General features: G+C 39.5%; 1 protein-coding gene across 18 annotated transcripts in view; it reads right to left on the reverse strand.

Annotated features, from left to right (window-relative positions):
• EPB41L3 (erythrocyte membrane protein band 4.1 like 3) overlaps positions 1-27158 on the reverse strand; it is a 131206-nt gene that overhangs the window by 56991 nt on the left and 47057 nt on the right. For 17 of the 18 annotated variants that reach the window (XM_067547391.1, XM_067547401.1, XM_067547516.1 and 14 more), the window contains exons 3-5: positions 23787-23984; positions 2547-2651; positions 136-178 (exon numbers count right to left, since the gene is read on the reverse strand). In XM_067547391.1, coding sequence (XP_067403492.1) covers positions 136-178; positions 2547-2651; positions 23787-23984 — 346 coding nt within the window. Of the gene's footprint in view, positions 1-135; positions 179-2546; positions 2652-21207; positions 21262-23786; positions 23985-27158 lie in introns of those variants that run through there. The other variant, XM_067547497.1, reaches the window with a different exon arrangement.

Below are 27158 nucleotides of genomic sequence, written 5' to 3' on the forward strand. Positions count from 1 at the left end.
ACAGAGCCTTGTGAAGTTATTTTTTTCAATAAATGTTTTAATTTTGTTTAAAAGTATTTCATATTATCAACACTGCTCTCCTTAATAAAACATTTCATCGATCCCCTCACACAGACAGGATTGATCACAACTTACTTCGGATCTGCTTTTTGATTTCCTTTGCAGGGTCCAACCAGTTCTGAAAAAAAAAAAATTTCTTTTTGAATTTGACGCAAAAATACAGTGAAAATTATTTTTAAACACTGATATTAACAGCACTGAAATGAGACAAAGTAACATTAAATGTGTTTAATGGCCTGTTAAAAACTCAGCAGGAGATGCCATGTTGATTGGCTACTTCTTATACCATCGCTTTCCTTTCCTTATTGTAGCTACAGTAATTATTTTTAAGGTCTGGTACTAGATATGTTAATACATTTCTTTGATTCCTTAGAGAATTTTTTTTTTTTTTAAAGTACTTCTTAGATCACAGGAACCTGCAGATTAGGTTAGAACACAGGCATCTTCTGAGAGTATGTCTGCGGACCTTTTATTAGCAGGCCAAAAGGCTCGTTTGCTTAGAACATGAAAGGCTGGAGGGACTGCAGAATCTGGCCCTTCTTAGGCACATAAAGAGGAGGAAAAGGGCACAAGCCGCTCCTCTATTTGAGCCCCAGTGCAGGAATCAGGCTTTACTCCACTGAGAGTGCACATACTGTCCCTTGCTAGAATTACCACCAGTGCCAGTGACCCAAAAGAGCAAAGGGGCCTGTGTGTGCAGTGCCATCATCCACACTGACCAGCAGAGCTTGTCCGGTGTATGGGGGAACTGTACAGTACCTCCGTTGAAAAGATGGGGAACTGAATCACAATTCCACTTGGGATGTCTTGCTGCAGCATGGTACTTCTAACCATTTCAGCAGGAGGCGTGGTTTAAAAATCCACAAACAGGTCTGCTTTGCACATGTTTTTCTTTATCAGATATTGGGAGGTTATGTCCCTGTGCTTCAGCATTGCCTTAACCGACACAAATGAATATTTAATATGTATCAGGTAGTTCATAACAAAAGCAGTTTGTTCAATTCCCCTAGGAAAAATTCCACTTTCTCCAAGGAAAGATAAACAAATTAGCAAAAACCAAAACCAAACAAACCTCAGAACAACCCTCCCACCTTGTGCGCCACCCAACCCCACAATCAGCTTGCAGCTGCCCAGAATCAGTCAGTCAGTTCTGCAAAGTATTAGGCTACAAGAGTATAAAAGTGCCACTACAATTAGGATTGCATCATGGTTTCCTCTTAAAGCCCTGTTTTCAGATATCTGTAATTCAGATGGGAAAATTTGATATAGATTCTTATGAAGCATAAAGATCTTCAGCCTGGAAGACATTTTTTCTACGTGTGTGTGTGTGTGTGTGTGTCTGCGCGCATATGTGCAGGAAAGTGGGGTGGAGGGATGAACAAGCAGTTTTTACATTGTAAAATGTAAAGATATATTTAAAAATAAACTCTTGCTCTGGCACAATCATGTACAAATGTTTTTAAAATTAATTATTGACTTATTCTACCCACATTTCTAAAGTAACTTGAGAGCTATACATGTTAATTAATTAATTAATTAATTATTATTAATCTGACAGTATCTCTAAATATAACTTATTTTGGCCCCACTTCAGGAAAACATGACTGTTCAGAAAAGCACTTAAGCACATGCTTAACTTGAGCTTTACCTTAAAGTTAAGCACATGCTTATGTGTTTTCTTTAATCAGGATGGAATTAAGCACCTGCCTAATTGCTTTTTGCATCACTGCCAAAATCCCCACTTAAAAAAAGTCCATAAATATAGACTACAAGGGTTCTCACTAAGAGAGAGAACTGCCACAATCTTATATGAAAACCTATTATGGAACTCTTTTATAATGTACATTTTAACCAAGACATGTCAAAAAGAAGTTAACAAAATACTTTAAAGAAATATTTAGATGGTCCTTTGATACTGCTTATCTCATCCTAATGTGTGTACAATGTATATACTGCATGGGCTTTAGATCATCATATACTAGTACCAACTGAACAATAATGCTCAGGTAAAGATTACATGAATCTTGAAGGGAATTAGCAGTGATAGTGAATCCACTTCTGCCTGTCTGTGTCACAACATAAACCATTTTTCGTGTTATATCTATTTATGGATGCAAATCTGATTTTTGTGGTGGTATTGGAATAAGTCATACTAGAAAGGGAAGAGCTACATGATTAACTTTTCTCACATCATAAATAAACAAGACAGAAGGAAGACAGGAGAGCAGAGTTCCTGTTTTTGGGAAACAAAAACAATTAAAAAGAAGGTGGCATTAAACAAAGACACATCCTTTGGGAGGAAACATAGAAATATCAGTTCTGGATTGTTGGTAACTGATCACAGGGGGAAAAAAAAAAAATCTGATGGCCACATATCTCCTCCCAGGCATATTCAAGATCAATGCCAGTTAGCAAGATTCCGGTTCTGTTGATTTTCTTTTTACTTCCTTTTAATTCAAGAAAACCCTGGCTGATTTCTCTTTTACCTTTTGGTTTTCCATGTCTCTGTACGTTAGCCCAAAGTAGTCTTTTTCCAAAAGATTCAGATGCTCACATACTTTGTCAAACAGTACTTGACCTCTGGAGCGTTTCTATGGAAAACAAAAGAAAAAACATTTTAATCAACTGCAAAGTACAGCAACATTTAAATAAGCCCTCTTCAGTATAATAAAGTCATTAAACCAATATTGATTTATTTTAACCTACACATCTTTCAAAACCATTGATTTGGAACTGTATAAAATCTGCTGAACTGGGCTAATCTGCTTCCCATAAAAATCCAAGTCTCAATGTGGAGTCAGAAATAAATCAATAGATGTAACGTTGAAGGTATAGTTTAGAAGGTTTCTTCTATCTCCGAAAAACTTGCACTTAATATATTCTGAGCTTGTACTGCAGTAGAACCAGAGCCTTCTTTATATGTAACACTAGTAACAAACATCGGTCCAAAATACTCCCCCTCAGCGAATTTTAAACCTGTGGATCATGGACCAATCTATTAGAAGCAAAGGCATTTGTGCAGAGTCTCACCACTGTGGATTAGCCCCATGAAGTCCTCCTCTTACGTCTACATATAGGGGGCCTGATCCAGCATCCACAAAAGTCAATGGAAAAACTCCCATTAACTCAATCCAGCTCCCAACGAAGGTAAGAAAGCGAAAGCATAGGATTCTCCAGAATTCCACTGACATTTCTCAGCCCCTCACCTCCTCTGAGAGGGTACTTAGTCAAGTTCTGAATGGGCATAAAAAACTATCTGCTGAGATTGTACCACATGGGGTGATGGTTTTGTTACGTGGGCATATGGCCCTTATGAACTAGATTGAGACCAAGAGAACAATAAGTTTATAGCAACTTTTCAGATGCGGCAATTCTGAGCCAGATAAAACTGGTGATCTACAGGTGAACAGTTTCTATTTAATAAACAAACAGCTAAAGTAAAACTGGTACAATAGCGAGTGACATGACACCTCAATAACTTTTGGGTACAGGCATCACTGCTAGGAGCATGGAAACTAAGTGAACCAATTCTAACGTTTATCAATGAGTGCGAGAGCCAGATCCTCTCAGGCACTGAAGTGTCTCCTGTAAACTGCTGAGCACCTTCAGTCCCCATTGAGACTAATGAGCATTGTAAACGTTCCACACTTAGCAGGAGATGCTCCGCAAATATTCGGCTGGATCTTAAGAATTCAAGTCATTCCCGACTCTAAGCATTACACAGGACATCAGACCGGTTTACATGGCAAAAGACCCCTTTTTATAATCTGCCTGTGTGGCAATTCATACTCGTTAGTTATATCTTGTTATGTTAGTTAGTCATATCTAAAGTTCATATTACACAGAATTCAAACAGCATTCTGGCCATCATTTATTCATGTGTTACACATCCCTCAAAGCCTGACCCTTCACAGAATCTTCTTAGGTCATACACGAATATTTGTTTCTTTTATTTTGTATGTATATGGGCATGCACGCACGCACACACTTTAGTTTAACCTAGATATAAGTGAAACAGTTTAATTATTAGTCAAATTCCACATGCATATAAGCAGAATAGTAATACTCTAGTGCTTGACTTTATTTTCATTAAAATGACCACAACTAAAGAGCACTATAGATACTATTATGTCAATCTACTTTGTCTGACAGTAATTGTGTTTTGAGTTACTTTGTCACGCCACAAAAGCTGGCCATTTAACGTCTCAGACTGTTTTACGTTTGTGTTAAGTAAAACAAACAAACGTGAAAGAAGGCTGTTGCACAATTCACCGCAAAGTGTTTGATAAAACATTCTGAAACCGGTAAGAGTAGCCTGCATGTGAACTACAACATAACAATACTAGAAACTTAACATTTTCTTCTTAAGATCTCAGGGCACTTAAAAAAGATAGGAAAGAATCATCCCAGATGGGGAAACTAAGGCACACAGCTGTTAAAGTGACTTGTCCAAGATCACACAGGAAATCTGCAGAAGAGTAGGGCCCAGACCACTGGAGCCAGCTCCTCAGCTGGTGTAAATTGGAGTAACTCCATTTACTACAACAGAGCCTTTCTATGCCAACTGAGGATCTAGCCCCAGGGCATTGTACCCATTATCCCTTGCTTTAAAACACTAGATTAAATGAAGTGCTTGGCTATATAGCCTCTGTTGCTATATACTTTCAAACATATATTTAGTCTATTCCTCCAGCATACAGATCCACTTTCTAAAATATAGATAACAGAAGTTGGCTGGTTTTCTCTTTAAGCTTCGTACACCTTTTTAATTACATCCAAATTACTATTGAGACACCGCAAAAAAAAAAAAAAGAAAAAAAAAAGCGCTAAGGTACAGTTAAAGATCAAATGTGATCTTTTGGGTAAAAATCTCTAATCACTTTTACTATTGAAGTGTCACCCAAAAGCCCAGATCAGTGTCCCACTGTGCTCAGTTAGTGATGAGGCGAAGAGTAATACATTTGGCTAGCTGTGTGCAAACTGGATGGTTCATGTTTTAGTTGTTATAAAATGCCCTCTACTTTCTCTTTTTTTTTTTTTAGGTAGATACCCTATACCTACTTGGGAAAATCTCCACTGCATTGTAGCTGCATCAGAACAGAATATGGCAAAATCTGCCTCTGTTACTGTGCTAAAAAGGATGCTGGAGTGAGATGCATACTACTGCAAGGAACCTTCTTATCCCAGTGCATCCAGTGCAAACCCGTGGTGAGGAGAAGGCTAAAGGAGGGGCCTTGTGGGATGACATTCCTATTTATCCATCACATCAGTGCCTGTTGGTATTAGGATACCTGAGCTTCATATTTCAACCCCTTCCATTGCTCCTTAGTGCCACGATCAGCTCTTAATGAATTGGTGGTGATTGCCTCACGCTCTCTGTCTGGGTACTTATACGGTCCTTGTTATACTGTATCTGAATGACTTCTGGAAGAGGTGCCACCACCTATGTGAGAGAACTCCCGCTGCAAAGAACAGGAAAAGATAAAAAGAAAACATATGCTTACCCACCCGCATGCCAGAGCCAAAGAAAAGACTGGATTTGCATAACTATTCATGTATTTGCACAGATTCCTGTATACTATAGGGCCAGCCATAAAACAAGAACTCAGTTTCGTAACAAAATGTTGAGCTTTCAAAATTTGTTTTTGTTCCACATAGGAATGAAACCAAGACCTTTCAAACTTGTGTTTTCAAAACAAAACAGATGAGCCAGCGAGACACCGCAGGATAGCCAAGTGGTCAGGCACTCAACTGGGATGTGGGAGACCTAGGTCCAAATCCCAGTCTGATTCAGTGAGTTAGGACATGAACTTGGGTCTCACGCACTTCAGGTGACTGCCCTAACTATCAGGCAGGACACTCACTTTCTCCCCTCGTCTCTTATCATCTCCCTGATGGAAACTTCATTCTAACAGTTTCTGTGTCAACAAACTAGCATTTGCCAGCGGAAAAAACATTTAACTGACAAATTCCCGACCAGCTCTAGCAAACAAACATTAGATGCATGTGCCTTCCCACTGAAAATTATGCTGCAACAAAAATCCTAATGTCGGGAGATAACTGCATATATAGCTGGGACACCGGGTTTTACTTAGGTGCCATATATCAATCAAACAAATACATATAACTTCCAGGCCATTAATTAATATTATTTCACAGTGCCCAAAGGTGTGCTAGGCACATTACAGCACAGATTAGACATGGTCCCAGTCCCTGAAGAGGGGATAACAAACAAGAGGGGAAGGAAGGACAATGGGCACAGCAACAAGATCACAAAGCTTCTCAGTTTATGCCATAATATTTCTAATATGACTCTTATCATCTATTCCTTGGTGACAAGTCCTAAGAAGTAAGGTAATGGGAGGAACAACTGCCTGTTAGTAAAACTCATAACTTCATTCTCTCAATGCCGAAGGTGTCTCTCCATTCTCAGCAATCTGTACGGATGTGCTTAGCAGAATCGTAATGAAGTCTTAAGTTTATACATTGGAAAGTCATGGGTTCAAAAAGGCAAGTTGCAACTTCCCTGTCTGCAAAAACGTTTGCTCTCTAATCCAGGAGAACACCCTAACCAATTCAAACATAACAGCACCCTTTTCAACAAATTTCAAACATGAATGGGATGAAATGAGACATGCGGCCATTAAAAGACCCTGAGAAAAATATTTGCTTAGATTTAGTTTGAGAATGAGCAAGCGAGCGAGCGTGAGGAATCTAGATTTGAATGAGATAAAGTAGGAGAGAAGTCGTGGAATGAAAAGGTTACTCCATCAGAGTTTTAGTGCCAGGTCTATTTCAAAACACACACAGCCCTCTCTGAATTCATATGAAACCCACAATTCTTACTGAACTGGGATCCCGAAAAGCTTCCGCAAATCTTACCGTGATAGATAGCCTGCCTCTCCCACTCTGTTCCTTTTCCCTAACCTACTTTAGTTATGCCAACCCACCACTTTACGTCTCTTTTTCCTGGTCACTCTAGCTTCTCTCCTTACCCCTCTCCAGCTCCCTCTTTTTCCCCTTGTTCAAGATCATCCTCGGCTGCCGCAACTCCCCTGACCCTTCTCCCCTGCCCCATCCTATGAACACATTCTCTATCTGTCTCCTAGCCACTGATTTCTTCACTCCCACAATACTGAAAAGAATGGCTGGAATGAAGGGATTAATATTATTAAAAATAATGGCTATTACAAAGTTACTTATTTCAGTGAGTGGCATAGCGTCCTGGTTAGTGAAACAAATTTATATTCTCTAGGTATATGTCCACTGGGAGGAAGTTATATATGTTTGAAATCCTCTGCAGTCTCTCACTCCACAGCATTCATCCAAGCCATTACATATACACACACACTTTCACTTCTCACATTTCAGCAATGAAACATGAAACCGAAGTAACACATTATTCATCAGATATGAACGAGTAGCCTGAAAATTAAACACTTCAACTTAGCATTGTATGGATAACAGGCTTATTATCAAGCCAATTATTCTCATTCATTAACATCAGGATACAATTTCTGATATTTCTTAGAGCAGGGAAATAATGAGGATGTTTTTGTTCACTTATGTATTAAACCCATGAGCTGCATTGTATTTGTCAAGATGAAAGGACATAACAGTTACATAATAGAAAAAGCTTTTGTATATTCTTTTGTTGCTTATACATTATGTCATTCTATTTATGAAAATAAGTATTGTTCTCACTAAATTATTCTCACCAAACTTACACTAGAAAAACATTTTGTTTATTATAAATCTATGAATCAATGACATCAGGGTTGAATGTTATTTGTTTAGGGCAACACCCACCTTGTGCGCGATTCTTTCCAGACAACTGGGAGGGGGATCTGTCAGTGCATCTCTGGCCAGGTCAAGACTTCACAAAAGACAGATATTCTGAAGTTGAGAGGCCCTCTAGAAGCTAACCAAACTTTCTCTTCTAGCAGAGAATGCTAGCAATAGTTGCTGCATCGTGAGGGCATTCAGAGTAAAACCAATCCACTATTCCCTCTTCTAAGAAATCTAAAGTACATGGAATCTGATCCTTCAATAAATGTTTCTCTTTATCCTTGCCCTATTATCTAATCTTCTTCCAGATTTTGACTTACACCATTGCGTTGTCTCTCTTTCCAGGGGAGTGAAGAATGTTGAGCACTGATTCCTACTACCATTTTTCACTCAACCCTTGCGTTACAGCAACTGGGCTGTCAAACCAAAGATTACTGAATCGTGACAAGACATTGCATCTTGGTGAAGGTCTACTGAGGATAGACAATGAACAGAATGGTCCACCATCGCCTCCAGCAGAGAGATATGCCATGGCCTTGTTGGTCATGCTGGTTCTGTGAGGATCACAGAAAATGTCTTTCTTCAAAATTTAGGAGGACTTAAGGTATAATAATGGGACTTGTGAGAGGGCAAAAATTTAGTCAGGCAGAAAGCAAACTGGGTGCATGGCATAGTGTAATGTATTTCATCATGATCCTTTCCTTCCCTTCCTTAGGGGTGGGGAAGTGTGGCTAGTGCAGGACCTGCCTGTACAAGCTTTACACCAGTGGGGAGTTACCCTACATTGGACATTGTCATGTTCCCCTCCTTGTCCTCACCCAACCCTGATAATCTATTATCAGCATGGAGGGCATGGCACAGATGTCATCTCTGCTAGCTTTATCAGAGTGGGAAGTTCCCCTAGGTCAGAGGAATTTCATACTGGCTATTTATATCCAGAATCCAGCCCTATACATTTACACACTATTCATATTTGTATCTACATGTGTGTACCTACAGTCACTAAAGAGTTAATTATCCTTACCTCTCTATACCTGATTGAGTGGCAGGCTTCCCCCTTCCTCTATTTTTAATTCACTGCTTGATTACCTTCCCTGTGCCAATGTATCAGATATAGGGTGAGCAGGTTAGGAGCACAACAAACACAACATTCTCATCTTCCTAGAAATTAAAGCTACTACAGTAGCCAAAGTGCCACGTTTTACAGTGAAGCTATTTTTTCCATGCAATGCTGCAATCTCATGGGTATACAAAATGCTGAACAAGGAGGACAGAAAGCCACAGCCCACTGCAGCAGGCAAAGAATGTCTGTCTTCTGAAGGCAATTATAAGTGATCACATTCAGCACGAGTTCTGTATGCCAGGGGGGAAAAAAGCAAAGATGGAAAAAGCATTACAAGAGGCTAGCTATCAATGAATTTATTTTCATCACTGCTGCCCATCTTCTCCCTCTACGATGACTACAGGGTCAGGACAACACAGAGTGAGTTCAAATACACTCTTTCTATTCATCTGTCAAGGAGCAGAGGAGTGCAAATAAATACTATGGCTGTGGGCATTAATTTTAAAGTGAAAATGCACACACACGCACGCACACACAGAGTAGCTGCTGCTCTGAGGACTGCTGGCAAGTTGTCAATACAGCCCCTATAGTCAGAATTAGCACCAGTGACTTCTAGGTTGCTTAGTACAGCACAATTGTTAAAAAAAACTTCAATGGGCCTGACCATTGGAACAAAGACACAGATTAACATCATGCAACACTGGTAGAAATAACTGGACTCTAAATGATTTGGAGATTTTCTGATTCTCATTCCTAATTAGCATTTGCTCTTTCCAGTGGATCTTAACAATATACTATATAAATGTGTGCTTACTCTAATCTTGCATAGTGTAATATGTTTTGGCACATGACAGTACAAATTTTTTCCATTTCTTCTCATTCTTTTCAGTGCAGGTCTACTGACCTGACCGTTTTTCTTTCACAATGTGCCTTATGAAAAAGGTAATATTTTACCTTAACACTAATTTATAATTTTATCAATCCCACTATTTTAATTGGAGTTTTGCCTGGGTAAGGAGGACAGGATTTGGCCCCGTAAGTTCTGTAGGTTATTTTCTTGTACAGTTTAGTTTTTGCATTGCAAAAATCCCATGGTAGTCTCTTCGCTACATGTTTTTGCTCAAAGAGAAAGAGCAAAAGGGAGTGAGCATGTGTGTGTGTAAGTAAATGGAGTATTGTAGCCGTGTTGGCTCCCAGGATATTAGCAGGACAAGATGGATGAGGTAACTTTTTTATTGGACTTTCTGTTAATGAAAGAGACAAGCTTTCAAGCTACACAGAACTGACACTTGAAGAGCTCTGAGTAGCTCAAAAGCTTGTTTCTTTCACCAACAGAAGTTGGTCCAATAAAAATATTCTCTACAGTGGGTCAGTCTCTGAACTGTTGACTTCCATGACAGTGTAATGGCAATGCAACTGCACTCATTCTTCCCTCACACGTCAGAAGTCTTATACAAAAATTGCACTGAAAACCCTACTCTTTACGCACATGATTAGTTATATTGAAGTCAGTGGAACTAGTCGTGTATGAGATCAGGATCATTACTTTGGTACTACTGAGTGACTCCCAAACATTTAAAAATCGAAATAACAATTCTCTCTTCCTTCTCACCCTGTAGAAGAAATAGCTTGATTAGTTTACTTTTATTTTTTGCTCTGTGTGTGTGTATGTATATATAGGTGTGGGGAAAAAAATGAATTTTGCATTTAGTTCCAAATGCAGTGAAGCCCGCAACTATTCTTATCTCTTTGGGAATTAGCTCCATTTTCTAATCAGAGGTGTCTAGCCATGGTCCTAAACTGGGGCCCTCAAGGGTAGCTATATTGAGAAGAATATTTGTATTTGATTAGGAACTAAAGAGGTGCTCCCTGAATTAAAAAAAAGTGTGTGGAAGTGAAGCAAAGCCTACTTCTTCCATGTCCTTACTGTTTTTCTACTTTCCCTCTATGTTGGAGAAATCCCCATTAAGAGATTTGTGGATCATTTCCACTCCACTTGTATCATCCGAACAGTGCAAAGGGAACAGAACAGGGCAGAGATTCTGCCCCAAAGTACTGACGTCACACCTTGACCTTATTGAAATAGGTTTAGCCCTCAGGCTGAAAAAGAATGGGCCCTACTGGTCAAAAGCCATCTCTTGTGAAAGTTCTGTCTCCTGCATTTATAAGCCTTACCCAGCTGGACAACAGCTTAATGATTCAAATGAAATATAGCTGTGGCGGGGTATTCTGTGATGGAGGCTTGGTGTGATTTCTCAGATTGCCATGGCCAGTCCCAGGTAGAGTTTTGAGTATTAGGGTAGCGACCCCGAACTGGATTCTGCACTCATATGTGTTATTCATACACAAAATGCCTACACAATTCTGCACATCATTAAAGGAACATGATTGTTTTCTTACTCCCAAGAATTACTCCCCCCTATTTTCAAATATTAACATTTATTTAAATCAAATGACAGCAAAAAGTCAATTTTAACAAAGGTGCCCCTGGCCTGATCCAGCAAGGGGCTAAGGGCCTTTGACTTGTATATGCATCACTTGCAGGATAAGGCATAGCATTTTTAAAAGCGCCTATAGGATTGAACTGCTGAATATAGGTTCTTAAGCCATTCAGGTGCTTTGTGAAAATTTTATCTAAGGTCCCTAACCCCAAAATTTGACATACCTGGAAAATACAACATTCTGTTAGAAATATCCTCTGGGTTATGTGAAACATTTTATAAATAGCTCCATGCTCAGTCACCAAAAAATTAAAATCCAAAAAATCATGCTAATGTTCTACCATATACTGATAAAGTCTACTAAATCAGAAATTATGATTGCCTTCTTGCAAAGGATGAGGCAGACACGTATAACTTTACAAACGAGTAATCGAATTGAAGTATATAAGCAATGAGCCAACTGTCTCTTTCTACTGCAACTCTTGTCCTTTCAGTTCCATAAAGAAAATCTTGTTTCAATCAAATAGAGATGCAGACTACTGTAAATAAATGTTTATGTAGATATGTGCAAGTTTTGGACCAGCATAAAATTCTAGGCTCAGTTTACAAGCAGTTACACAGCATGTAATAAGAATTTTTTGCCAATCTTTCAGGCTTCTAATCTGCAAAAGATTCAAGTAATAACACTAAAGAGAGAGAGAGAAAGTATAATAAAACAAAATCAGTTTTATTGTAATTAAAAATGAACATTAATTTTTCAATTAAATATATTAACTATAGCTATCAACTGATTGTACATGCAACAATTTCTATGGTAAATTCCACTAGGAGATGTTGGAAAGTGCACATCAGAATACAATCAGTATTTAACGGAGTATAAGAAATCACAGAGGACTAGCAGATTCAAAAAGATTTAGTTTAATAAAAATTGTGGGTTAAAATATCATGTTTTTTGGAGAAAATATATATATTATTTGTGCACACACAGACACACACTGCAAACATCACTTTAATTTATTTATTCACAATTTAAGTGGATCTGTGCATATTATATATATTTCCTAATAAGTGACTAATAGATGATAAATATATTGAACACTAAGGAATTGCAATGCAGACAGTTATTTGTTAAAGAAATGTATTTGCTACACTAAAATTTCCACTATATCTCCAATTACTTCAGCGCTACACATATGGTCAAACTTAAATTAATGCCCCATAAGAAATAAACCTCTTACTACAGATTGGAAAGTATCATCTTTATGTACAATTAAGGGTGTTCATTTACTTTCCTTTAATTCTTTTGTGTCTGATGGTACTATAACATACAAGCTCCTTCGCATTCATTATATCTAGCACCTTCAATCACCTCTCCATTCCTGAAAATACCTTTTTATAACTAGATCCTGAAGTGTTTAATTCAAGTAGGTAGATGAATACATAGCACTTGCTATAGTAACATGTATAGGCCAAGTATCAGTGACACTGTATAACATGACATACTTTCTATTGGGGACAACCTTCTTTAATACTGTTTGAGCTCACAATCCTAAAAAGCCAACACTAATCTAAAAAGAGAGGAAAAAAAAAAAAAAAAAGGATTGCTAAATCCTGCTAAGAAGATTGGTGACCTAGTCTCGATTCTGGAATTGGACCAAATTAGGGTCTTTGCCTGCTGCATCAGCAGCAGAGATCACACTAGACCTAGCATAATATGAGCTCTAACTACACAGGTTTGGGTCACAGAATTTTCCTGGTTTTGTATAAAATGCATATCTCAGTATAACTTGTATATGGGAATTCAAAGCAGCAAAATTATATGTAAATAATAATAAACAACTATTTGAAGAGCATGTGCCTTTGCACAGGGGAGCACAACATGCCATAGACACACATGCATGCTGGCTGCATACATGTATAGTATCATTTCTACTGTCCAAAATGATCATTAACAAGCACTTGGGCATTCCAAATAACAAATGCATCAGGAGAATATTTCTGAAGCATTAATTAAATAGCCAGTATTTTTGTTATGCTCTTGTTTGTAATAAATCACAGCATAAAAGAGATAAATCAGACTTTGCACATCTGAGACATTGAAGCCTTCCAATTAACGTAATAAATGTAGACATTTTCCTCATTCCACATGTTCTTAAACATCAGCAAACTCTCCTCTTTCCCATGCAATTGTCAGCTATGCACCTGCATGCTACCTTTCATTTCTTATGTCATTTTGATGCAAGATGATGCAGAAGATTCACTGATGTAAACTTTCCATTTCCTGCATTAGAAGAGTAATCAAGCACTACGCATTGAGCTAGTTAACAGTATCTGTCTGTTGTATTAATGATAACATTTTCTTTATTTTCAACTGGAAGAAACCTCCCGTCAATACTATCTGATGTAATGTCTAATCTTGCCATTTGACTTTAATAGCCATGGACCTATCCCTGAACTACATTGTCATGCAGAGGGAAAAAAAACCCCACAGTGCACAAAGCACAAACACATTTTCTGTAATGGGACACATGGCGGTGGCATTCAGGTTTTATTTTTGATGTACCTCTATAAATAATGACACCATTCCCCACTTATGGTTGTCAAGCAAAATAGCTTTGCCTATTACTTTTTTTTTTTTTTTTTGGGTATTCACAATTTTTTTTTTTTTGGTTTTGGCTATGTCTGCACTATAAACTGAGGGTGTGATTCCCAGTTTGCTTACACATACTCAGTCTAGCTTGATGAGCACTAGTGTGAATATAAAAAATATCACAGCAGCAGTAGCACGGGCAGCAGACTCTCTGAGACTCAGGTGGGTTTGTGCGTGGCATGGCTAGCGCTCATCAAGCTGCTGCATGAATGTCTATGCGAGCTGGTAATCACACCCCTAACTCGTAGATGTAGCCTTTGTTTGTTCCATTTTATGAACAGACAGATATTGAAATATTCACGAACCCACAGAGGACATTGCACTGGGTTTGACCAGAGAGTTACCCAGCTGACATATTATATATATAACATATATGGCAGCTAATGTTTTTAGAAGCTGATAGAAAACGGTGTGGGGGTTTTATTATTATTTATTTTTGTTTTGTTTTTGCATGTTATCACTTAGAAGGGTTATTTCCATGTGGATTAAAATGGGAGCAACTGACCACCGAGATGTAGGTTAATTTAATTGCTCAGGTGTATGGGGCATTTTAGCAATCAGCCAAGCGTCCAAGCCACTGCCAATTTTTGCGATGCACTACCAATTATTCTGCTTACTGTTTTTAGCTATTTTTAGGCCTCTGCAGAAAAGGCAAACTGGGAGGGGTCAGACAGTGAACATGTGAAGTGGACTTGACTCTGCGTTCTCACTCTCTGAATGTGCTGGGGTGAATGTGTGAAAAACAGGACGTCTGGATATATTTTAGAATTGTCAGTATGGGGAAATTTAGCTATCAGACTAACAGCTTAAGACTGCTTGCTTAACAATATAATTTTAGTGATATCTCTCTGTAACTTCTGCTTCTGCCCAGTAATTGATTTGTTTGGTCAGCTATGTAACATTCTTTCGATTGATGTGTCTCTGTAACTTTTGGGGCATAAGAGAGAGAGAGTGAGTCTGAGTCAGGAGGAGCACTTTGTGGACACATTGAAAAGATCTCCAAGTACAGATGGACAGACTGGCCCTCCAGAAATCTGTGACTGATTCACTGGTAGACTGCCTCAGACCTGTGGGGTGACTATCAAGTTTTGGGGTACTCTAACTACTTATTGTATTCGTATGTGCTTAAGGCTAATAAGTGGAGACTTCTGGTAAAGGTAATTCCAATGGGAATTGCTGGAAACCAATAAAGTAAAGCTTTAAGTTAAGAGCACTTGGTTTTGACTCGTCTGCGCCAGCCATATAGCACGCGGAGGTACTGCATTTCCTTTGGTTTATTTCACAATACTGATTTGCAGAGACAAAAAGTTACTGGGTCAAGGAACCTAGGGTAACACAGAGGCGAAGGGGAATGGGTAAAAGGACAATTCAGCAAATGAAAAGAGGTACAGGACATGTGCCAGGAGTAAGGCTCCGCAGCAGGGTGATTTGGGTGGGTGGCAGGAAAATTGGACATTTGAGAAGATTGGCTAATAGCTCCTGTCAAAGGTATGGGATGGAGTAGCTAGAATGCGGATCAGTGTGAGAATGTGTAAAGTGTTCAGAAGTAGCAGGAGGCTTTAGCTTCTGGGATTTAGTTACAAGTTAGGTTACTTGGCAGGGGAGAGGAAAGGTTAAGCAGGTCACTTCACTTGCTGGGGATAGGTTTGATTATTTATATTACAGTAGTGCTTATGGTTCCCAACCAAGATTGGGTCCCCATTATGTTAAGTTCTGTACTAATACACATTAAGAGTCAGACAGTCCCTGCCCCAAAGAAATTATAATCTCTGTAGACAAGACACACTTGGGAGGGGGAAAGGAATCAGGCACAGAGAGAAGTGACTTGTTCGTAGTCAAGCAGGCAGTGAGCAACTGAGGCAGGAACAGAACCCCAGTCTTTGACTCTCAGTCCAGTGTCCTATTCACTAGACCACACTGTTCTCCACATTAAGTAGCTGAAGAGGCATGGTCTGGAGCAAAGTTTATGGAGAAACATACAGTATTAGTCAGCAGTGCAATTCACAAAGGACAAATATACATCTAAGGGTTAATCTGGGCAGAGATCCATGGGTAATTGCTTTTTAAGGAACTGTTTTAAGGACACAGAAGGCACTGCTGTGGCTTTAAGCCACAATCAGGGGAGTAACGGAGGGACAGGGGCTCCAGAAGTCACAATGCCTCCTGCCGTGCTCCCTAATGGGCAGAGGGAGTGCCCTTGCTACAACATCCTGTGAAGGTGCAGCATGTAATCTCCTGTATATCAAGCTCTGCTGGCTCGTGCAGAGTGAATGGGAAGGAAGGCATCATCCTGCCCCATCTCTGCTCCCTTAGCTCGTCAGGAACTTAGCTCTCCTTGCTAGCAAGGAGCAATTCTTATGTTCAAGACAAAGCATGACTGCATTTGTGGCTGCCCTTGCTCAGGAGACACAAAAGTGATGGTGGGGCCTTCTATCCTCTCTCAGTCTCACTTGGCGCTATTTACAAACTGTACCATAAGCTCTGGATCTCAAGGTGCAACACAAACAAGAACGTTAGTCAGAGGGTTAGTCAGAAAGGCTCTCCTCTAACAGCTCATTTCCTACTCATTTGTTTAGTGGTAGGAAACAGAGGAAAAAGCTGGAAAATACCATAGCCCCATACTGATTTCTAGGATATTCTGCTTTTGAAATTAAGTATTTATATTCAGAAACAGTACCTTTAAACAGAAAGCCAGCAAAGCTGCATGTGTAACTACATTCATTAAGAGCATACTCAAGCTTGGAAGGCTCTTGCTGACAAGGGTCAGATAATATGGCCTTCGCTGAATTCTTTGGATAATCAGAGTCTGCCCTAATTAGGGAGTGTGGGGGAAAGGAAACTTTCTGTATGATGATGCTTCTCAATTCAGCCACATTTTCACTCCTGAAATGAAAAGTTCCAAGGATGCTTCAGTAAAAAACAAAAACACACACACACACAAAACTCCTTATGTTAAGCTACTTGAATTGTAAGTGATGCCTCGGTCAAAAGAAGCAGCATGAGTAAAAACTCCCTCTTGAATTCAGTAATAAGTTTTATGTATTATGTTGTATGTAAGAGACTATGTTTGAAATTCCCCCTTCAATATGCTCCCTCAGCACATGTAGGAAGTTCAACATTATTAAACAGAAGCATTCTACCTCAGAGACTGTTTCCTGAGCTCCCGTATGCAGGCATCATATTCTCCTTCCCTCAAGCAGGCCAATGCATCTGTCTGCTTGTATGGTCCTCATCAGTGTAATATCTGAGTATCTCACAATCATTAATGGATTTGTAGCCTCAAAATCCCTGGGAGGTAAGGGAAGTACTACACCCATTTGTCAAGTAAGGAAAATAATCTCAGTGGGATCTTCTCTCCAAAAGTAGTACTGTTTTACAAGCTGGGTGCGCAAAACCAAGAAAAACAAATACAGGTGCCACTAAAGTTACGAAATTTTCTTTCCATGCCTCTTAATTACCTGCAGTGGTGGTAAAGGAAAAAGGAGACTACATATTGTATATATTTGAATCTACCCCGTGATAGTCCTTTAGGACTAGATGCCATTTTGACCTTATCTAGTTCTTCCAGGGAAGCATCTACATACTCCCACTTAAAGAACTTTCTCTCGAAAGGGAAGGAGATACAATATGCCTCTGTGATATGCGAGGCACCATTTATCTAGCGTAACTCTGTCTCCAGATAGGAATTCCAGCATACACTGTTGCAAGACAGCAAATAATCTGTTTGTTCCAGTATACCCCTTTCATTTCAGGATCCTATTTTGAAAAATGCCAGATATCTAATAAATCATGTAACCTGCCAGACACAAATGTCTGAACATAAAACAGCAAGTTGACTGAAAGAACTGGATGAAAGAGATTCAGTAAATAGTACTGGGGAAAAGTGAGTGACAAAACTAAACAGTGCTCTTTGACATATCAGTTTTCTAATTTTTCTATGGAATAACAAAATTATATAGCAATAATCCAACTTGTTTTATTTAATACTCTAGGGACCACAGAAATAGTTGCCATGGAAACTTTTGTTTTCCTTTCCTGCAACCCTGTATGGTAAAACTCAAAGACACAGGACCGAAGATGAAGAATAAATTCTCAATGGGCTCTAAACTGTTGGGCCTCAATGAACAGTGGAAGGGGAATTCTTCTCTTGATAGAGTTTAAGGAATTGCCTGTTTTTCCCCCAAGAAACACAGGTCATATTCTCCCCCCCACCCCCCATGCATCTCCTAATATTGTTTTTTCTCTTCTTCTTTTCCTTTGTCAGGCACCAGTGCAGGACTAGCCAGTGACAGGTTAGAGATTTGTTTAAAGCTAGCCAAAAGAAGCCTGTAGTGAGGACAGATTTGAAGATGATTGAGTCAGTGCCTCCATGGAATCTTCACGGACAGAGGCTGACCTCATCTACACATGGTGGAAGCTCATGGCACACAGTGCTTTGCCATCTCTGTGCAAATTTACATACTTATTTTAAAATCACTGACTGACCTGCTGAATGCTCCTCATCATCCCTCCATTATACTGCACATTGTGCTATAACAGATTTTCTGTAGATTTCCCCCACGTCAGACAGGATCTTTACAATAGCCCATGGCCTCATTATGACTGTGTACGTGGGTCATATTTTTCCCTCATTCCATGTGATCCCAATGCATGTTTTACAGTACAACTATAATCTCCCCATTAGAGGTTAAAATTGTCTCATTCAACTGGGTTAGCTCAGGTTTCCCTTTTCCACAAAGCAAGTCCATGAATTGTGTATCTAACAATACTGAATGGGTCTTTTCTTTCTTATCCTTCCAACTCAGTCTCTAAATATGACAAGTTTATGATCTTCATAATAGGCAAGTACTTAAATCCTTCACAACTTGAACCATGAACCTGTTCCTTTTCTGCCCCCTTTCATTCATCTGTCTGTAATCTCCCTAGAAAGCACAGCAATTTCATGAGCTATCTTCAGCCCATTCAAGGTGTCACTCATCTTCATTTTCTTCTTCAGACATTTGTGAGTTTATTCCTTCTCCTAAGAGTTTAGTACCACTCTTACACCATGCATGGGCCTGGAGTTTCCACCTCTGTATTGCTGTTAGCATACAATACCATATGCTTTACAAATGACGGCTCGTGTTCATTGTGGTATCAGGTTGAAGACTTTCTATGACTTTTGTTGCAATGCTTTATGCAACCTTTGTCCTATTTCCCTTCGGTTTCTCTCTTCCTTGTACTGTATTCCGAGTCAGTGGCTGTTTTGTTTTTGGAAGTGATTTATTTCCTCACATTATCCTTTTTTTGGTCTTTCCATCACTTTTTAAAGTCTTCCACAGACCAATAATTCTTTACCGTACAGTTTATTTTGTTGGCAGGAATTGTATTTTCTGAATTATTTGGTAATGATTTTATTTCATTTTATTGACAAATAGCTGCACCAATATATGAAATGGAACTCTCACCCTGAGTAGACACCTCAGATGATCCGAGAAGAAGTCTGTTGATAGGTGAGCCAGTGAGTCTAGAAAGATTAAAACTCCAGGATTTTTTTTGTCATGGAACTCCTGTACAGGAAACATACAGCAACTCCCTATTTTTTTATTTTTCTATCATTTTGGTGTTTTCAGTGACAATTGTATTGTATCTATAGGAACAAGGTATAAATAAAGACTTCTGCTCCTGGGAAGGGACTACAAATATATTTGATCCTCCAGAGATGACATGGGGAGGGGGAAGGGACACGCGGGGTCACGTGCCCCCTAAATTTCTGCCAGGGTTTACATTTTTATTTCTTTTTTTTTTTTTTTTTGTGGGGAGTGGGTTCAAAATATGTGGCCCCTCACTGTGAACGGTTATGAGTTGCCGCTGTGACCGTCCTCAGACATCAGCCCACTGCTGATCTACCATCAGTAGGTTCATAATGTAAAAGCACAGTGGAGTTTGTGGCATTGTTTTATGTTTTTTTGCAGACCAAAAAGGAGGTTTTATGACCTATCTTTGACTGTTTCCAGTTTGGAATGCCTCCATCCTGTGAAACACATTCCTGGGCCACAAAAAGAACACCTGGGGGGGGGGAGGGGTGCTGGAAGACCAAAAGAGGACGTTTTCAGCAGAGTTTTGAAGGGCCTGTCTTAGAATTTCTTTTCTTTGAATGCAAGTCACATTACAAGGACTTTGGGTCTGTTATTCTCTAGATGGGTTCTTCACAAATATGCATTGGAGCACTATGAAAAGAGAGTATCCCAGTGTAATGCAAAGTACGGGAAGTCTGAGAGAGACAGAAAGATAAGTAGGAGGTGAAGACTCCTTAGTGGTAATGACGGAAAAAGAGGGGGTGACTGATGATATAGAGAATGGTGAGGAGATAATGGAGTAAAACCTGTCTCTGATGTGTCTGACTCCATAAGTATGTGTAATTTTAACTGTCAGCTTATTATAAAGATGAGCACATAATTGATATGCTGTAGGTTGTGTTCTACCTGAGAGCAATATACCCCTTTAAATAACATTAATATTTAGCATTTATAAGGTGCTTGTCATCTGCAAAGCACTCTACAAGCCAACTAACTGATCCTCACCAACCTCAGAGCATCAAGTAGTGAAATATTATCCTTGTTTCACAGACTGGGGAATGCAGTTCTAGAGGTTAAGTGACTTGCACAGGGCTACCCAAAGAGTGACTGGCAAAGACTTGATTGTAACTCAGGACTGCGATTCTAACTTTGACTCCTGGTCCCACATTCGGTCCATGAGATTTGCTTCCTCTTGGCCCCTTTGGGATGGACATGATGCATTCTACCCAATAGCACTGATGAGGTTATTACTATATGGACAAACAGCTGATAGTTTGTCACATTACACGTTGGCTCACTGCTTTAAAAATGAACACTACATCTCTTGTAAGAGGGAATTAAATGGACAGAAGCACAAGGAACTTCAGCATTTAATCTTTGAGTATATTCTTTCTAAAAGAGCACCTGTTGTTATGGAGTTCACATTGCATTCATGCATGACTTTCTAGCCCTTTTCCCTTCATCTCTTATTGTTCATTTTACTGAGATGGAAGCAGCATAACTTGACCCAGAGACATGATAAGTTCTGTCTTTTGGGGCTGTCCTTAAAATGTTGACAGTGCGTTTTGGAAATGTGACAGGTGATGCTTCCCTTAACATCATTCTGTTATTGTCTCTTTGGATCAGCCATATAAATCTACTACTAACCAGAGTTGTTGCACAGGAACTTTTCCTTCCACTTCTATATGAGGCATTGAGCTCTCCTGAGATCTCTTCATTTGCTTTCCTCAGTCTCCCTGGCCTACTGACCCTTCTTGGGAAGTCAGTGTACAGAGTTTAAGAGGCATCAGTCCTTTTGGCATGATGTGGTACCCTTCCATTGCCAGATCAGTTGTGCCAGCAGTTGGCTTGAGAAAGCAAAAGTTTAATACACATGCTGATAATTTAATATATTGCTAAGAAGGCCTGGTACAGGATTGCAATACCAACATTGCCTGCCATGTTATGGTGCACAAATTCACATGTACGAATCTTCAACCCAGCAGCACTTTGGTTCCCTCAAATGTGTTTAATTTTGCCTTTCCAGTACTGACATCTGCTTTGGTGAATGCAGTTGTGGGCTGATTATCATATCCTTGCACACATAAGAGCTGAAGGGCTATCCACTTAATCGGGATAATTTCTGGACAGACAAAGGCATTTCTGGACTACAGTGAATATTATGAATAAAAGGATATTTTAGTAAACGGAGTTGATAAAATCATAGTGCAATTTAAATTGGATATTGGACATTTTGTGAGGACAGACCAGTGAGTAACCATACAGAATTTGTAGGAGAGAAATAAGACAAGCAATAAGACACAATTACATCTATATGCAAGCATTTTGACACTTCAACTCACATTCAGTACGTTTGGAGAAAGTGTGCGAATTCCTAGAAGAAAACATACTATTTTATTTGAATAAATCAAAGTCTAACTTAATAAATCTCTTCTCCTACTGCATCTTACATTCTCATAAAACTTGTCTTACTCATAATATTTCCATCTATCTAGAGAAATTTGCTTGATTGCACTTCACACAGTGACTTCAATTTTCCACCTAAGCGATTAAGACTGCAGTAAGTTCAACTCTTCCCATTAAAGCAAGTACCAATGTGTGGGTTTCCACACTATTCACTGTCAGAAACAAAAGTGGGTCTGGAGGTGAAAAAGTGAAGAAACAATCTGAGATTAGTGGTAATGGAACAGCAGCATATCACATCAGCTATCTATTGCTAGTCTGGAAAGAAACTGTACAGTACTCAGCCAATGAAACTAAAACGTACTTGACAGCATAATTTGTCAAGTTATTATGTACGTAATAGACACCTGCTGTTTAAAGCTAAGCTCTTGGCATTGCAAAAATACTTTTGCTCCAAATTTTAAAGCCTGGTCCCTGGATAAAATTCTGAATACCTTTTTCAAGCACCACTCCTCACTGAAGTTAATAGGAATGCTGTTTGAGTAAAGACTGAGTGACAGCTGTGTAAGAACTTCAGAATTTGGGCCCGCATGCAGTAAAAACCTTCTATCTTTACAGAAGTGGCTCCCAACCTTTTGGGATTATAGCCTCCAAGTCTGTGATACAGCAATGACTGCTTCTCCTTTTAGAGCCCCTCAAGTCCTCCCCTGGTATGGTTGCCACATCTTCCCACCTACTCTCCTCTCCCCATTTTCTGTTTGGGCCTGGTTTTCTTTTTTTCCCTTCCAGCCTCTCCCTTTGCCCACATCATAACTTTTTTTTTCTACCTATTTTCACAGGTTTTGATTTCCATTTTTATTCTATCCCTACTCTTCCCCTTCCCCCCCAGTTTTGCAGTCTCATTTCTCCCTTTCCTCTCTGTACCAGGTGGCTTCTCTTCCCTACCAAACAATTCTGTTACCAAAAGGATCCACGATGGGGTGCAAGGAGCAAATGGCTCCTGTGTGAGGCCTACATGTTGCAATGGGAGCACAGACCTGGCACATCAAAGGGCAGCCTGCCTGAAGAGAGCCTGAAGGGAAGGTGGCTAAAGTTGCCAGCTGCTCTCTACTGCTGGGATTTAGGGTAAGTCTACACTTTGAGCAGCAAGTGCAAATTCCAGCTCAAGGAGACCTACCCGGACTAGCTCTGATCAACCTAGTATGCGGAAAACAGAATGTAGCCATGGCAGTACGAGTGGCTGGAGAACTAGCCACCCTGAGCACATACCCATCCAAGACAGGTGTAGACTGTAATGCTAGTATCTTGGACAGGTATGTATTTGGGGCAGCTAGCCCCTCCCACCATTCGTGCTGTGGCAGCTACACTCTGTTTATGGAGCACTAGCTCACTCAGGTGCTATGTGTGTAATTACAGGACCCGGGAAAGGGGAAATCCTTGGAGATCAGAGGCTCCCTTTCTTTAATGTATTTCACTGTCAGTGGTCTGGGCTGAGTATCACAGACAGTCACGTGCATCTAGAACCCCATGCTCCTTCCCTGGAGTGCTCATATACCCCTTTGTGGGGATTACATCTGAGTTCAATCGTCAATCTCCTAGAGAAGACAATGGGAGCTGCTCGGCATTTGACATCTGTGAAAAATCAGACCATTTACTTTGATGCCAAAATATGGGTTTGGGAGTCTAGATTTAGGTCCCATTTTGAAAATCTTGCCCCAGGAGTCTACTTGGATTTTTAGTAGTAGAATTTTTCTCCACAATAGAATTAATTAGGATATACAAGTAACAACAGAGAAAGCAAAATAGGGAAAACAACATTTTACCTCCACTTCACATCCATATTCAGAGCCGTCCAGAAGTGTCACTTTGCACTGCATGCTTTTAGGCTTTTTAACAATCTTCAGAGGAGATCTGGAGAGTTTGCTAGATGATGATTTTTGGGAGAGCTTGTCGTCTTCAAACTGCTGGTATTCCAGCTGTTTTGCTGCTGCAGCAGCGAACTCCTGTTCTTTGTCAGTGTCCTGTGAAGAGAAAATGGGAAGATTAAGTTTCAATTTCAGATTAAAATGCGGCTATACAATGCAGCCATTCAGAATCAAAATTCACAACTGGTTTTCCGCTTAGGGAGAGACTATTTACTAGTATTAGTTATAACCAATACACAGCTGCAGTGTAAAAACAAGAACTTCATCTTTCTTGTTTGGGAAAGCCTGCTTTAGTCAATAACACAATTGTGTGCCGTCCAGTAACTGCAGCTTTGAAAGACAAAATATATGGCTGGGAAAATCCACTGCAGTAGTGTTATTTTGGGTTTATCCGTGGGTCAGCATTTGAGACATCTAAAAAGCTGTTATGATCCAATATTGATTGTGGTCCTTTTCCCTGGAACAGTCAGAGCCACTCTACCCTTCTTATATCCACCTTTAATAGTAACTGCATTACATCCATTGAAGCTCCATTTTAATAATGGTTACCTCTATAACCAGTTGTGCCCCTGCTAGTCTCCAGACAAAATTTCGACGACAACAAAAGCACAGCAATACCTAAGCTAAAGTATAAAAAATTACTCTTTTAGTCATCTCACCACCAGGAAAAAAATACATCTCTGATTTGGCTCTGAATTAATTCAATATAAATCAGCAGCCAACAGCACTGAAAGTCCTCACAATTTAATCCTCCGAGTCTGTTTTTCTTCAGCGCAACAAGCCTTCATGAGAATGGATCAAATCTGTCCAAAAGCTTTAATCTGCTTTCAGACCACAACCATCCTGCGTCACACTGGTAGTGCACTGAACTGTACAGCACACACTGCACCACCATCCTATTCCACCTAAATGCCGGGATCTTTCCCTGAAGAATCTCATGGGATAAGGTCTCCAAAACATTGGTTTTCCCTCTTTATTCTGTTTGAAGAGGAGAGAGGCACTTAGGGCCAGATGCATGCTAAGTGATCTTAGCCTGCAAATACAGTGCTCAATTGCAGTTTTGCCACGATCCCAGGCAAGGGGCAGAGCATATAGCAGTGCTGTCCAAGAAGCAGACCAGGGACCAGATTGTGATGATGGTCACAATCTGATCCTGGGTTCCCCCCCTTGCTCCAGGCAGGAATGAATGGACACCAGCCCTATATTTGGCTCACATGGTTTCTCCTTTGGTGCCAGTTCAAATGCACTGACCGGTGTACTGCATTACCCCACCCCTGTCTGCTAACTCCCACCTCGCCCATGTGCAGGGACTTGTCTCCCCACTGCACGACTACTGGTGATGCAGACAGAATGAGGGAAGAAAGGCAGTGCCGTATGCCCTTGCTCCTGTGTGGGAGCACAGTAAGGGTCACAGTTTGGCCCTTGTTTTGGAGCAGAAAGCAAGAAGGAGAGTCAGCTTCGAAAGATATAAAAAGGAATAGAGAAGCCTCTTTCAAAATCCAGCACATCCTCTTAACAGATATAAAACGTGCTGGGGGGGAGGGGGGAGAGAGGAGGAGGAGAGGGAGGGAAAACAATCCCTGCTATCTCAGCTGGGTCTCCTGTCTTAGCTCGGCCACATTAGCTGAGCGCTTTCTCTTTCAAGCACTTAAGGCCAAAAGCCTCAGCTACCACTGAAGCTAATGGGAGCTGACGGCACTCAGGACGTCATGAGATTAGGTCCTTATAGAGCGATTAATGTTCATAGTGGCCATAGACCCCCAGGGGTCGATTTCGACTTTCAGGGGGTCCGTGTCAGCAACAAAAAAATTTGGGGGTCCACGATATGTAAATGGGGGTCCACCCACCGAAATCATTATTTCAGGCGTTTCGTAAACTTTTAAGTAGATATTTTAAATTTGAAATAATTAATTATATGAGTAGGTACGATAAGTTTTGGACTTTGTTATTATAATTCTTGCAAATCACAAAAATTACAATATAGCTTCTAAAAATAAAGATAATAGTAGTTTTTACAATGTTTTTTATTGAAAATTGTAATTTTTTGAATTATCACGGTATTTCTTGCTGATATTTAAACCTAATTTTTCCCGCGTATTATTAAAATATGACAAAATCAAATAATTATTGGTTCACAAGATTATTTAGGTATCTGCTTCGTAGTGTTCTATGATTACGTACAAGTTTCTACAAGTTTTCATACCAGCATCGCATCGAGCAACCGCGCGCAGTGAATAAAGTTTGTCCAGACTTGTTCAGACCAAAACTTTTGCACGGACATGTTAAATTAGGCAATTATAAATAGGAGTGTTAGAATCAAACATTGATTATTTCTATTCTGAATTTTGAGAAGAAAAGTGGTTAAAAAATATTAACTTTATTTAGTGCAAAATACAGATGCAAATCAAAGTGAATCAAAAACATCTTGTTTAGGAGTGCCTAAGGAAAGTAAGTACAAACTTTTAGTTAGTTAGTCATCCAGATTGCGGTCTCGGCCGCATTTTTTAGTTAAATATTTCAAATAAAGATAATACCTGCTAAAACATATGACCAAAAACTCTAATTGCATGCTCGAACAAAAAATTAAAGAAATAGTCAATGCTTCAGATATAGTAAAAAATAATTATTTCCTACTTTTTAAGGTTTGTTTTTGTTTGTGTAGGCGTTTTTTTTAAAGATTTTGTGTTAAAGGAGTAGGAATTGTTCGGATACTTTTTCAATTTTCATTATACTTAGTTTTAATGTAAGTGCCTCAATAGGGTCTTACTCCAGTCAATTAATTTTAAATTTTTTATCTTATGAGATTTAAATAGCTTGTTTTTTGTCGACAGATATCTTCTACTCAACATGGCAGAGGCTAAAAAAAAATGTAGGCAGTATAGCATGGATTATTTGAAGTTCGGCTTTATTCCATCACTGTCAGACAAACATTTGCCCATGTGTCTTTTGTGCAACAAAGTTTTAAGCAACAACGCTATGAAACCGCCCAAGCTGGAGGATCATCTGAGAAGGTTGCATCCTGATAAAACAGCAAAGATTTGACATACTTTAAAACACTGAAAGAAAAACTTCAGAGGAGAATCACGCTAGACAGCATGTTTGCTTCAACTTCAAAAACAGACGACGATGGTTTGCTGGCGTCTTACAATATTTCATTACTCATGGCAAAATCAGGAAAGCCTCATACTATCGGAGAACAGCTGATTTTGCCAGCCGTTGAGGAGGTTTTAAAAACTGTTCTACATAAACCTGCATATGATATACTCAAAA

The sequence above is a fragment of the Emydura macquarii genome, unplaced genomic scaffold (assembly GCF_026122565.2).
Source record: "Emydura macquarii macquarii isolate MOO-44397 ecotype Brisbane River unplaced genomic scaffold, CSIRO-AGI_Emac_v2 contig_212, whole genome shotgun sequence".
NCBI classification, from domain to species: Eukaryota; Metazoa; Chordata; order Testudines; family Chelidae; genus Emydura; species Emydura macquarii.